Source organism: Mustela nigripes, chromosome X (genome assembly GCF_022355385.1).
Source record: "Mustela nigripes isolate SB6536 chromosome X, MUSNIG.SB6536, whole genome shotgun sequence".
Taxonomy (NCBI): Eukaryota; Metazoa; Chordata; class Mammalia; order Carnivora; family Mustelidae; genus Mustela; species Mustela nigripes.
Window position 1 is genome coordinate 45601182 of NC_081575.1, and position 14126 is coordinate 45615307.

Below are 14126 nucleotides of genomic sequence, written 5' to 3' on the forward strand. Positions count from 1 at the left end.
GCAGAACATTAATCCTTTAAGAGCTTTAGAATTTAATGTGAGTGAGGCCAGGGGGTACTGATGTACAGTAGATCTGCAGGATAGATACGTATGTATATAAACCTAGGCAAATTAAGTAAATCGCAGGGCTCTAGGTTATAAAGCTCCTTTTGTAGAAAGCTGCCTAAGTGGGCTCCGACTCTGTGCAAATTTTCCAAGCCCACTCCCCCACCCACCCCCATCCCCTGCTATCTACTCTGAATGAGTTTCTGGATAAAGGGATTATGGTATCTGTAGCCCAAGAAGAGTTAGTTTACTTGGAGGATCGGGTTCAGCTTCCAGAGTTAGAAAGACCAGTTTTATGCAAAGGAAGGCCTTGCTATTGTTTGGGTGGAAAGTGGCCAGCTTCCTGATTTGTGGCCAGCGGCTCCTAGGAAGGGACCCCTGTTTCAGGTCGCCACTTGCATCTGCCTTATGATTGGCCAGGGACAATCAGCCACCTCAGCTGATTCTACCTGAAAGAAAGAAGGGTCCCAGCCTGCAAGGGTGTGGGGCAGTCACACTCCTCCAGGCTAGTAGTGGCTTCCCCTTCCTCACCCAAGGAGAGCAAGACCCCCTTGCCCAGCAAGCTGCTGCCCCTACTCCAGGGCTCTAAGGACAGACCCAGAAGAGCTAAGGGTGGCTTCAGCTAGATTCCCAGAGCTACTCAGCTGGTGTCTCAGGATGCTGAGGTCTTCAGGAAGGAGGAGGATTGGGGAAAACACTAAGCTCATAAGTATGTCTTTAATGTTCCCAAAGGTACAGTAAGTAAGAATCTGAATGAACTCTTCCCCCACCCACAACCCTTGAGGAACGTCTGTCAGCGCCTGAGGCAGAAAGAACTGAAGATATTTGGAGGGGAAACAACATCTAGGTAGCATCAGGATGGCCAGAAAGATGCCATCAGAGTAAAGTTATATGTCACATGCTGCCTGAACATTTTCAGGGGCATTTTTTTGGGGGGAGGTGTCTTGGGGGATACCCTTCTGCCTCCCTGAGTTGGGAAGAGAGGAGGGCTAACCCCTGGAGATTCATAATGCTGGAACCCTGGGGTCGTGAGGCTTCCTTATGTCCATAATGCTATGGAGACGGGAAAGGTGCTAATGGGCACTGCTTAGCTCTGCAAGACAGCTTCTCTGCTCCCCATCTGAATGGCCTTCAAGTGCCACTTGCATGGATGCAACAGAAACATATGTAAGGGATTGGTCTCAAACTTGAGGATTAAAGGGCACATTTCTAGAGTTGGAGGAACCATGCCTCTCCCTCCCCCAGCCCTGAAGCATCCTCCTCACATACGAGCAGATCCCTGCTCCTACCCAGAGCTCAGTTAACTCTGGCTGAGGAATGTGGGCTGGAAGGGTTGGGTGAAGGCTGAAGGAAGACTTGGACCAGAACTGGAGAGGGCTATGGATTATAGGATGGGGATCTGGCTCCCTCAAGAGGCCAACAGGGTGTTGGCAGTCATGTCAGAACTTCGCACGCTGGGGAAGGCATGGCGGAGCTTCTCCATGATGTCCTCCAAGCACAGGCTGACATCTTGGCTCTTTGACCCCACATCATCTAAGTTGGAAAAGAGAGATTTGTGGAGAGAACTAGAGAGTTCCTGCTGAGGGCAAGGGGCTGAGGTGGGAGGCTGCGCACTGATGGACAACGCTACAGCATTTGAGTCTTCTCAGCACAGCGCCTAGCACATAGGAGGTGCTCAGTATACATGCGTGTAATAAGCAAACAAATGCAGTGGTCAGTAAGCCCATGATCCGTGATGCTAAGCTCAGAGCCATGAGGAGAAACCAGTCCCAGCCCTGGCAGGACCTTGGGCAGATCTGGGGCAGAATGAAGCCATGGAGGAAGGGGATGGGCGGGGCCAAGGGAACTTACCTGCAGCCTCAGTATCTGGAGTGGTCTGTCCTTTCTCCTGGGGGTGACTGCTTTCTGACTGCTGCGGAGAGGAAGCTAGGGACGAACCTGCAGAGCCATTGCCATCTGATTCGGTGGGTGGCTAGCAAGAGGGAATGCATGACTTGAGTGGCTTTGCTTTTCTGACCTTACTTTAACAGACTCCTGAACTTAGAAGTGGTTTTAAAGACCTCATGCCCATCCCTTTGCCCTGGGACTTGAAGAAGTTTCTGGTAGTGTCCCAAACAGTGGCTTCCCCTCTGAAGAAACTTTTTGGAATATTTGGTTACCAGTTACCTTCTTCCTTCAACAACATAGGTCAAAGGCTCCCAGTTCTTAAAAGGATGACACTGTACCTAAAGGTCTCTTGCTGTCATCTCAGCTATAAGGAAACTAGTTAGAACTTGGCTCTCGCTGAAAATAGAGAGTTGCATACCTGATCCTCAGTTCATGATATAATATATGTTAAGACCTCCAGGAATTCATCTAGAGGCTATCCCTTGGAAGGTCCAGGGGAGAGGCATGGGGTGGTATTACTTGGCACATATAGTGATAATACAGTTGGCCCTTGAAAAATGTAAGGGTTAGGGGTACTGACCTCCACCTCTGTGCAGTCAAAAATCCACATATAGTTTTGACTCCCCCAAAACTTTACTAATAGCCTACTGTTGACCAGAAGCCTTACTGATAACATAAACACTAAACAAACATACAGTTTGTATGCATTATATGCTAGATTCTTACAATAAAGTCAGCTAGAGAAAAAAAATGTTATTAAGAAAATCATAAGAGGGTGTCCGGGTGCTCAAATGGTTGAGTGTCTGACTCTTGGTTTCGGTTCAGGTCATGATCTCGGGGTTGTAAGATCGGGCCCCAAGTCGGGCTCCCTCTTAAGACTCTCTCTCCCTCTCTGTCTGCCCCTCTCCCTCTCTTTCCCTCTATTAAAAAAAAAGAAAAATAAAAAGAAAATCATAAGGGAGGGAAAATGCATTTATAGTACTCTACAGTAAAAAATCCACATATAGGGGCACCTGGGTGGCTCAGTCAGTGAAGCATCTGCCTTTGGCTCAGGTCACGATCCTTAGGTCCTGGGATCCAGCCCCACATCCCCACATTGGGCTCCTGCTCAGTGGGGAGCCTGCTTCTCCCTCTGTCCCTGCCCCTCCCCCCTCACACACGGGCACTCATGTGTGTGTGTATGTAATGCTCTCTCTCTCTCTCAAATAAATAAAATCTTTTAAAAATCTGCATATAACTGGACCCACGCAGTCCAAACCTGTGTTGTTCAAGGGTCATCTGTAATAGGTAACATTTACAAAGCATTCACTACAATCCTAGCATCATGCTAAATTCTTTAAATACATTATCTCATTTTCATTTGCAATTCCACAAAGTTGGGAAGTTATCCCCGTTTTACAGATGAGAGAACTGGGGGTAAGTGAGGCCAAGTAAATTTCCTAACAACTGGCAGTCACAGAATGGCTGAGCCACATTCATACCCAGGGCTCTAGAGCTACACTAGGTCACATATATGAGCTCTCCAAGAGGAAAGCAACCAATAGGAACAAAGAGCCCCCTTCCTGGCCAACATCTTTCTCTCACCCAGCACGCCCAAACCTTCTCCTCTCCAGCAAACATCACAGCAGCGAAATCAAGGTTTTGGATGATTATTTGGGCTTTATTCCTTTGATACCAGATTCCAGCGGGTTGTGGGGAATTGAGCGCTCAGACCTGGCAAAGTGCACACCAGCCTCTTCCTTCCTCCGCCTTCCCTAATCATTGGCAATCAGTCAGTCAGTCGTCAGCCCAGTTCTCTTCAGAAAGTCATCCAATAGCCACCACCAAGGAGGAACCAACTGTTCCTCTGCTTGTGGCACCACCCCCAGTTCCCCATGTCTCTGGAATTGGTGGGGGGATGGGCAACTCTAGTCCCTACTCCCCACCTCACCCAGGCTCACCTGCAGGAGCAGTTCCCTTAAGCGCTGCAGCTGGGACTCCAGTTGCTTATTGTGATCCTCTAGGATCTGCATGCGTGTCTCCAGGCGGCTCTTGTGCTGCCGGAGGATCCGGGCCTCAGCCAGCAGCTCCTCATTGCGGGGGTCCTGTGCTACCTCTGCAGAGCCCTCAGCCAGGGTGGGGGCCTCAGCAGCCTCCTCGTGCTGCCACTTCAAGCGCTTCAGCTCTCCCTGGAGAATTCTGCCAAGGAGAGAGCCATGACCTTGGGCCCTGACAAAGTACTGACTGTCCAGCTCCAAGATGTCCCTTTATACTGAGTGCTGAGCAGCCCCTTTGCTGACCCAGCCCCCCCCCCCAACCCAGCTGTGTTCAGTTGTGCATGGCCACATCCATTCTTCTCCAGCATGCACGTCATTTCCTTTGCCATCCTTGGGCCTCAGAGCAGAGAGAACTGACATTTCATTTAACAAATATCGCAGGGCTTTGATGTGCTGCTTCGGGGATTAATTCCGACCTTCAAATTGTGTAGAAACATAGTGTGCAAATAAGTTAGGCATTAGGGCCACTGACTCACCTACTCCATTTTTAGATTTTTAGATTCCAGTGGAAGCCAAACAAGAGATCACCCATCTTGCCTCTTCTGTCCACTTACCCTCCTCTTTGACCCCCTTTTGAACACCCCTGTTGAGTCATCAAGAAACAGATTCCAAAGAGAAGGTCTACTTTGCAGAACATTGTGTTTGATTTGCAACAGAATCGCTCTCTCCCCAGTGCTTCCCTGGGTCGACCCACTGCTGATCCAATGCAGTGTTTCTCAAACTATCTGTAGTTGGGGGTTCGTTCAATCACTGTGGACCAATAAGAGGTCCAAATGTCTATGGCTATGACTAGTACACAGCTCATGTCATTCATAACTTGCCACACAAGTTCAACAGCACTCTAACGGATCTATACCTGATTCCATGAAAAGTCCATTAACTGGGTGCCTGGAAGACATGGCAATGTCGAGTTGCTATACAAGTTTCTAGAAGCTGACATTCTATGTCTGTATTTATCTTGTCTTGAACCGGTAGCAAACACTAGGCAGAGCAGCCCTGTTCTAAGGACTTGTCACTCCAGATAGTCTGGGGGCCAGCAGCATGGGCATCCCTTGGGAGCTGGCTAAAAATGGAGAACTTGGGCCCCATGCCAGACCTGTGAATCAAAATCTGCATTTTACCCAGCTTCCTAAGTGACTTGTACGCATGTTAATGTTTGAGACGCACTGGTCTGAGCAATACTTTGGGTTCTAGCAAATGCCCCCAAAGTGGCTTGGACCCTTTGACACAGGGCCCTACTAACACCTGTACTTTGTGGAGATTAATGTCATCCTTGTAATCTTCACCTTCCCCCTTGCAGTCCTCAAATACTCCATGCAATGTCACCCTTCTCTTGTTTTATTACTTTCAGTGAGTGATAAGTACCTCTTTCCATTTCAAACACTGAAAGTTCCTCGAGGGCACAGACATGCATTCACTCTTCTGTATTCTCTGTGTTTGCACTCTCTACTTGCATCTACTGGGTACTTGAAAATATTTGGGTTGGGTTGAAAGGATTCAAATAATGATTAGAATAGCTAGCATTTATTGAACCTTTACAATAAGCCAGGTACTGGCTAGCCCATTTATATGCCTGAGTTCATTTGAAATTCACAAATGATGCTAGGAGGTAGGATCCTAGGGACCCTATTACCATCATTCTTATTCTGTAGGTGAGGAAATGGAGAATCACCAAATGGAAGTCGCTTGTTCAAGGCCACACAGGTGGGATGTGGAAGTGTCCAGACTCGAAATTAAACTGTTTGACTCTCCAACCCACACAGATCTGTGCCATCACCACACCCACCGGTTCTCATCCTCCAAGTGTGCCAGGATCTTCTCTAGCTCCCCCTTGCTTTCTGTGGCCATGCTGCCTGGGGCCTGCTGTCCAAGGCCAGGCTCCCGGTCTGTAATGGGGCTGGAGTGCCGCAGCAGGTACTGGTCCTCATCTCTGTGTGGGTATGGGGAGAGAAACGGAAGTGGCTAGGCAGTGAACCAAAAAAACATCTCAGGGCATGAGTTCTCAGCTCCCAGCTCAGGCCCCAGGAGACATAGGCTGGAAGATTCACTTCTAAGTCACAGAGAGAGGGAAAGTCTATATATTCAGGTTTAAGAGGGATGAAAGTGCTTAAAGGTGGCAGAGGTCATGGTTGAGGATAGAGGAGGGAGTGTTTTCAGGATACTGGGGCTTCTGGGCCAGAAGCAATGGGCCAGTCACCTCCCAGTCTGTGCTGTTCCCTCACCACTTCTTCTTTAACTTCCTCACCCCCCAAGGGTACTCACTGCCTAAGTTCCCATCAGGGCCAGCTTGAGCCATTGGGTAGTAGCTCCTAAGCCCTCTAAGCTTGCCAGAGACCTCTCTAGGGATAAGGGTCCCTTCTCTGAGCTATAGCACCAGGGAATCTCTCTGGTCACACTTCAGTCCAGTCCGCAGTGTCTCCCTGGGGTGTGGCACTGGACAGGGCTTTGAGCAGAAGATAATGGCTCATTTCTGCGACTTTAGATGAGGGCACATTCTTCTGCCTTCAGAGTTAGGCAGGGAAGGACAGGCTCTTGCAAGAGGAAGGACCTGGGCAGATGGCAGCTCAGTGGATAGAGGGCTTCTATTACTAAACACTGTGCCCAGAAAGCAGCCTTCCTTCCTTGGGGCCTCAAGGACCCTAACAACCACATGTCCCTCCCCTTGAGGATACATCCTTTCCAAACAGTAGAAGAGGGATCCCAAGGAGAACTATTCCTGGCAAATAAGCAGCTGTGAATACTTACATGCTGTCATCTGGGGACAGGCTGTCATTAAAGAAGGAACAATTTTGACTTTCCATCTCAGCAAGCCTGAGAAGAAGGGCAGGAACAGAAAGGAATGCAGGATGTGGGGCCTGCTTTCATCTCAAGGACTCAAATCCCACAGCAGGATTATCAGCTTCAGGGGCTGCCCAACCACCTCTGAGTGTGGGGCCTCGCTGGCTGCCACATATCCCACCGTGCACACCCCCCTGGTCTTGACTCCATTCTCTTTGCCCTCACTGAAGACCCCCTCCCCCTTAGACTCTTTAAAATCTCCCTCCCCCAAACCTGGCAGTACCTGCTGGCAAAATGCTCAATGCGGGAGTGTGTGTCAGCATGTGGCAACATCGGGGAAGAAGCCAGCCTAGAAGAAAGCCGTGGACTCAGAGGACCAAGGAATGGGCAGCGGAGCTGTCTGTTTCCTTGTCACCACCCTCTCTAAGCACCACCCCCAACACTGAACTAGGCAGATGGGTAAGAGTTGATGGGAACTGGACATAGAGACTGGATTCTAATCTATTTCTAGGGCCAGCTCCCTAGTCAGGCCCAAGTTGACTTTCTCTGTTGCTAGTCGGGTTTGCCTCGAACACCCCTCTAGCCCATCCAGGGGGCTTGGCCCCTACACAGGGCAACCCATCCCAGCTCGGCAGGGCCCCCAGCCGCCCACCACCCCCCCAGCCCCTGGTACTCACGTCTCACTGTAATCAGCCTCCAGTACCGACTGCACAGGCAAATAACCTCGCTGAGGGTGTTTGCTGAAATAATGCTTTGAGCGGAATTTGTTCTTTAAGGTTGTGGCAAAGTCCCTCATGTTCTCGCTGGATGTGGTCTAGGGGGATATAGGGCAGAGGGACTCATCCCAATGGCTTTGGGATTCTGGGGAAGTGAGGAGGCCCCCTAGAGCAGGGAACATGACGGGTCATCTACTCTTACTCAGGTCTACTACACCCCACTCCCAGAGAAAGGCCGAAAAGGATATACTACCAAACTGTGAACACTGGTTGCCTCTGAGAAGTTAGACTGGAGAGGTGGGGGTGAGACTTTCGTTTTTGACTTTATACACCTCTACAGAATTTGAATCTTTTACAGTAAGTATAAACTTGTTAATTTCTAAAATATCTTGATATAATTCCTGGGGGTGTAGAAGATGAGGAGGAGATAGAGGATTATCAGTCTGCCATCTCAAGCTAGGTTTCTCTGTATGTTTATTTTGAAATGATAATAAAATAAAAATAAAGGAAAAGCCCCCTGCTCCCACTGGGTCACACACGTTCCTGTGATAACACACTCTGGAAAAGAGATGACGATGTGGAGAGATGGATTATGGGAAACCATGTTGAAAGATTGGGACTTTGAGAGCATCTGTGGGGCAGAAAGGGATAAAAGAGTTTGGGGAGTAGAGCCCACTCAGGGAGCTAACTTTGGAGCTATGGGTCCGGAACATAGCAGAGAAGAAATTCTGTGTGTGGAGTCTGAAATGCTGACCAACCTGGGCTCAGGTGGCTATGAAGGGTGCAGTTTTCAATGAAAACCAAGTGGAATTTGGGGACCCGGGTAATGAATATACTCCTTTTTTTTTTTAAACCTCCAAGAGACTAAGTAATTGATTTGAGCACAAACTTTGGAATTGATGAGCAGGGATGGAAGAAACAACAAAGTAGCAGGTAAAGACCAGGTAATGGGAATAATGCAGGAAACTAGCTAGGCAGGGGAGCAATGGAAGGAAGGCCAGTTGCCTGGAACTGCCTTGCTCTCTCTATTTTTTCCCGAGACTTTGCTCAGCACAAAAATAGTAAATGCTATTTAAATTGCCATGAGTGTCCTGGGACGCTATAGCCAGGAATTCCCCAAACTGGTGAATCACCAGGACTGTTGGGAGAATGTTCCCCAAAGGAGAGCAGAATATATTTAGCCCATGCTCCGCCAAGTGGATCAAGGATCTAGAACCTGATTGCTGCCTCCCCCTCCTGCTCCGCTAAGAGACTCCGTACCGGGGTGTAATACTCCATGATGGGGTAGTGAAGCTTGTTGCCTTTGCTGGCCCTTCCTGTCAAGAAGCATGTCTGGCAGATGTCCACGTTAAATTGTTTCAGACTCCGGTACCTTGGGGAGACGAGAGGTGGTTATGACAGAGAATTCAACATACCCTAGTGACCTCCCCATTTCTCTAACTTCCACATATATGCACGTACTTTAGAAGTAGGCAAGGCATGGAGTCATAATGGGCTCAACCTCCCACACATAACAGTGGCTGCGTCCTCTCTAGATGACTAGCTGTATTCTAAAGACCATAAGCCTCCATGAAATCTACATGCTCAGAGTCCCAGGAAGTGTGGGAAACAGCATTGCTTCACCATCTTTTTTCAAAAAGGAGGCAGTGGGCAGGGGTAAAGAGCTCATGATATCAAATAGCTTTTTTTAAAAAAAAAAAAGATTATATTTATTTATTTGAGAAAGAGAGAGAGAGCCAGCACAAGCAGGGGGAGGGGCAGAGGGAGAGGGAGAAGTAGGCTTTCCACTGAGCAGGGACCCTGATGTGGGGCATGATTCCGGGACCCCGAGATCATGACCTGAGCCAAAAGCAGATTCTTAACTAACTGAGCCACCCAGGCACCCCTCAAATAGCTTTCTGAAAGAAGAAGTCTCTGAAGGGTCCCGTCTCACAGGTATCATCACCTACGTTGGAAAAGTTACACTTAAAGGACAAAGGATCTTATTCTACCAGCCCTGGGAAAGTTGGCTAAGTTATTTCCAAAACTTGTTTATAATAACAACTCGGGGTACCTGGGTGGCTCAGTCAGTTAAGTGTCCGACTTTTGATTCTGGCTCAGGTCAGGATCTGACCTGAGATTGTGAGATTGAGCCCCATGTCAGGCTGACTCTGGGCGTACAGCCTGCTTAAGGATTCTCTTTCTCCCCCTCCCTCTGCCTGTCCCCTACCACTGCTCATGTTCTCTCTGTCTAAAAAAAAAAAAAATTAATAAATATAATAATAATCCTATTATTACTGAATATTGACTAGCCCTTCAGATCCAGGTCCAAGGCCTGGCTGAACTGCCCAGACCAAGTAGTACAGAAAGGTGAAACGCCTAGACTTAAAGAAGTCAGAGGATCCAAAATCTAGTCCCGGATCTACACTCACCAACTGTGTGAACTTGGGCAAGTAACACACCACCTGCGTGCCTCATTTGCTTATAAAAAGCAGCTTGTAAAGAGAATGAATGCTTTCATGCTTTCAAAAGTTGAAAACTTGAGCATTTTATGATGAAAGCCAAATTCAGGGTAGAGGGAGGAGGAGGGGAATATAACTAGGGAAACTTTAAAGGTATTGTGATCACACTTTCTTTCTTCAGCTTGTTGGTGGATGCATACCCCAGTGTAACAAATACCCCAGAGGTCACAAATACTCAGAACTCATCACATCCTGATTATTTTTCTCCTGATTATTTTTCTATTATCTACACTCTTGAGGTTCAGTCTAACACTAGCATACCTGCAATGTGGAAATGCTGTCAATAGTATACAACCTGGGGCATCTGGGTGGCTCAGTCAGTTAAACATTTGCCTTCAGCTCACATCATGATCCCAGGGTGCTGGGATTGAGCCCCACATCAGGCTCATTGCTCAGCAGGGAGTCTGCTTCTCCCTCTCCCACTCCCTCTCCTTGTACTCGCACTCTCTCTCTCTCTGACAAATAAATAAATAGTCTTTAAAAAAAAACTAATATACAACTATGCATCTCTTCTCAACCTCTTGTGGGTAGCTGGACATCAGCCACAGTGGGAGGATTTATGCCATGGAAATTAGCAAATACTACAAATCAGCTTTGGGTTTCTGTTTGTTTATCTTGCTTTCTGGGGAGTCCGCTGTGAACCATTTGCCAGCATACTTAACATTCCCTGGGACACAATGAACAAATGACTTCCCTCTCAGTGCTGTTTCCCCATCCCACCCCCTTTTACTTTTCTGTACATCTTTTTGTAGGTCTGGAATACTTCATAAGACAGATGAAAACAAAAGAAGTATTTCACCATTTCCGATTTTTTAAGATGTCAAACGTTCTGCAGTGGAAAGGATTACAACAATATAGAATGGTGTGTCATGGATGAGCTGTAATTATATAATTATGGAATATGTTGTTTCGTAATCTATGATTCTATATGTAACATGGTCTCTTTATTATTATCAGTCCACAGGTGTTGCCTTCCCTACCTGAAGCCCTTGATGGGGCACTGCCTACAGATAGAGCATTTGGTCTGATGCTTCACTTGCTCAGCAATGGTGACCCGATGCAGAACAGCCAGCCACACCATGGATTGGGGCTCCAAGTTGACCCACTCTAGGAACTGTGAAGCTTCAATGACTGGCTTCCCAGTGCTCTAGGGAAACAAGAAACCCAATGGCAATGACTGAGGCCCTTGTCCCCACAATGGCAGCTCACAGAGGGGCAGGAGAACCAGCAAGACCTGGGTTAGCCCATGGCCTTTTCTACAGAGGTATCCACTTTCTGCCTTGTCCTAGTTGAGCTAGCAAGCCCCTCCCCCATAAGCAGGACTCTGACCTTAAAAGCCCAGAGAACCCTCTGCTTTGTTGTTCCATCTGAACAAACTCTTTTACATTTGAGTAGTTCATCTCATATCAGAAGCCTCGCTCTTAGTTCTCCCTCCCTACTTTCCACCCTCCCTCTCATCAACCCTCCCCAGTTCCATACTCACAAAACGGAAGCAACTACGGACACTGGGCTCCACATTGCTGCCCCCAAAGGCTGCCACTTCCCCCAGCTGACGGGGCACCTGAATGGCCTCATGGAGCAGGACACCGAGGTGGCGCTGGTCACACTGGCTGCCTGAGTTGGCTACTTGGCTGAAAAGGTCTGTTGGCCGTACCATAAGTCATGGCCAACCCCGAAGCATGAATGCCAGAGAATGGTGTAAGGAGAAGGAACAGAAAAGAAAGACAGGGAAAGAGCACATTGACTTAGCTAATGACTTTCAAAACTGGAATAGTTAAAGGTCCCTCCCTGGTATGTGCTTTGGTGAGTGCTGTGAAGTGTGTAAACCTGGCGATTCACAGACCTGTACCCCTGGGGATAAAAATATATGTTTATAAAAAATAAAAAATTAAAAAAATATATTAATAAAAAAAAGAAAGTAAAGGTCCCTCCCTGACCTCCTAGAAGACCATGAGTTCTAAAATGAACATTCTCTGAGTTCAGAGAGAAAAGGAGAGATGGATGCAGAGAGAGAGAGAGAGAGAGAGAGAGAGAGAGAGAAGAGAATCATAAACATAGGGAGAGATGTAGACAGAGTGCAGGGTGCATTTGAGACCTATGCCAGACACAGATATGACACTGCTGGGAAAACAGATTCTCAAGAAGCAAGATGTGGGGCTTAAGGGTGCCTGAACATGAGTCCTTTCCTGTTCATGTAGCTCATGGAGTCTGACACTGCATAAGCACTCAATTCTCCACACAAATGGAAAGAAACACTGGCATGAATAATCCGCAAAGAGATGATCATCTAAGAATTACCTCTAAGTGTTTGTGGAAAAGACTATGGTATTTATATTGGAATATGGGCTATATCTGCCCTGTGAGAACTACTCCCGCCCGATCCCAACCTTAGAAAAGCTCCTTCAAAGGTTCTTGTCTGTCTCATACATGATCTATGGCTTAGAAAATACTCTGAAGTAGAAGGCAGATAGCCTGAGTATTAGTTCTGGATCCATGACTGACTAGCTTGGAGGACCTTTGGTAAGTTAGAAACCTCTCTCTGCTGCAGTTCCCTTGCTTGTAAATCCAGGAGAAATAATCACTGTCCAGTCTTTCTCAGAGGAATGTTGGGAGAAATCAATAATGTCATTGCTACAAACTTGCTTTGCTTTGTCTCCTTCCCCACAAAGCTTTCCCAGACCCCTGTCATCTCTCTTCTGTGATCTGATACAGCACATACCCTTTGCCATTCAGATTATTCTAATCAGCACTTTCAAAAATGCTTTCTGTGGACTTCCATCGCCTCCTCTGGACTGTCAACAACTTGAGGCAAGGATCATGTCTAATAGAACCTTGTGCTTACCGCACTTAGCACAGAAAAGCACAAAATGCTGTAGTGAAGACAGGGGATGGAGGGGAAGAGGAAAAGTACTAGAAACCAAAGAGGTTACAAACTGCAGACATACATACTATTTACCTCCAATAATAATCCTGATGAGGATTAGTGTGCCCGCCCATGAAATCACAGGGGAAGTCTCCAGTAGAATGTGTGACATGGCTTGACCTTCAGACTGGGAGAGGGCTAAGCCTGATAGGCCACAGGGGAAGGGCACCAGAAAGTCAGGCTCTTGGATACCCCAGTATGCCCACTCAGAACTTGGTCAACTAATTACATTGGATCAGATGAAGCCAACCCCCTTGGAGTGACACTGGAAGTAACAGCAGGCCTTAGACCCATCTTAGCCATCAGCTGTCATGCATTTTTTGCAATAGCCTGGACCACCATTATAATGTAGCCTGAGTCATGTTCTGCTGAGTCCTAAGACCTACCTTCTGCTTATTTCCGCCCTTCCTCCAGCCACTACACCTCTCCCTCTGACCCATTCCACTCCAGACTGTGGAGGTGTACTCACACTGTAACTTTTCCTTCACTTCCGTGCCACACAGGCATGCAATGCCAGTCTTGAAAGACAATGCCCGCATCTTCCCACTGCGACCACTAGGTTAAAGAGAAGAGACTGAGAACACGAATACACAGAACAAGTTAATTTCTTGACATTAATTTCCCTCACAGAGCTGATCCCAGTAGGGCTCTGTGCCAACCATGTCCCACACTGAGCTAAGTCCAAGTCCACTGTGGGAACAACCCCTTCTCACCATGCCCACCTCCAATGGTCCCATTGGATTCCATCTTGGAGGCTTCCAGGGATAGCAGCCCTTACCTATCAAAAACATTGAGGAGCCAGTTGAGACTCATATCCACACAGAGTGGCACGTTGACCAGGATGCCTCTTTCCTCCTCTAGCCGTTCATATAAGGCTGTGAGGCAGTGAATGACCTCTACCACGTCCATGACATGCTCACTGGCCTGCAGATCATGCTCATTGAAAATCTCCAGGGCTGTGGTTAAAGTTACCAGGTCCACTGGGGAGGAAAATTAACAGGGAAAGATTAGCCAAGAGCAGAACCCCCAAGTCTAATCAAGAAGTTAACACACCAGCATCACCAAATTTGACTCGATCTCCAGACCCACCATTTGTAAGTAGATCCAAGATTGCCCTTCACCGAGACCCTTATCCAAAAAAGGGGGATGGCAGCAAAAGGCCCCCTAAATTAACCCAAAATGTGTATATACCCCTATGTCATTTGACATCAGTTTCAAATAGAATTCATGGTTTTTTTTT

General features: G+C 47.6%; 1 protein-coding gene across 1 annotated transcript; it reads right to left on the bottom strand.

The window, feature by feature from the left end:
• Window positions 1-253: 253 nt before the first annotated feature.
• DRP2 (dystrophin related protein 2) lies at window positions 254-13817 on the bottom strand. The gene is made up of 13 exons (XM_059386215.1): window positions 13665-13817; window positions 13356-13441; window positions 12920-13030; window positions 11447-11604; window positions 10944-11110; window positions 8723-8834; window positions 7424-7560; window positions 7030-7095; window positions 6714-6779; window positions 5755-5898; window positions 3873-4110; window positions 1897-2017; window positions 254-1578 (listed from the first exon to the last, which is right to left on the bottom strand). The coding sequence occupies exons 1-13, from the start codon at window positions 13793-13795 to the stop codon at window positions 1454-1456; spliced, it is 1662 nt and encodes a 553-aa protein (XP_059242198.1). The 5' UTR covers window positions 13796-13817; the 3' UTR covers window positions 254-1453.
• Between the last annotated feature and the right edge of the window lie 309 nt (window positions 13818-14126).

Bases quoted from the DNA above. Each gene is read 5' to 3' on its own strand.
- DRP2 (XM_059386215.1), bottom strand. From the start codon at position 13,795: ATGGACGTGGTAGAGGTCATTCACTGCCTCACAGCCTTATATGAACGG. The intron at 8,835-10,943 runs GTAGGGAAGGCA...CGTCTCCCCAAG, and splicing joins TGCCCCATCAAGGGCTTCAG to GTACCGGAGTCTGAAACAAT. The intron at 2,018-3,872 runs GTGAGCCTGGGT...CCCTCTTGCTAG, and splicing joins TAAGGGAACTGCTCCTGCAG to CCACCCACCGAATCAGATGG.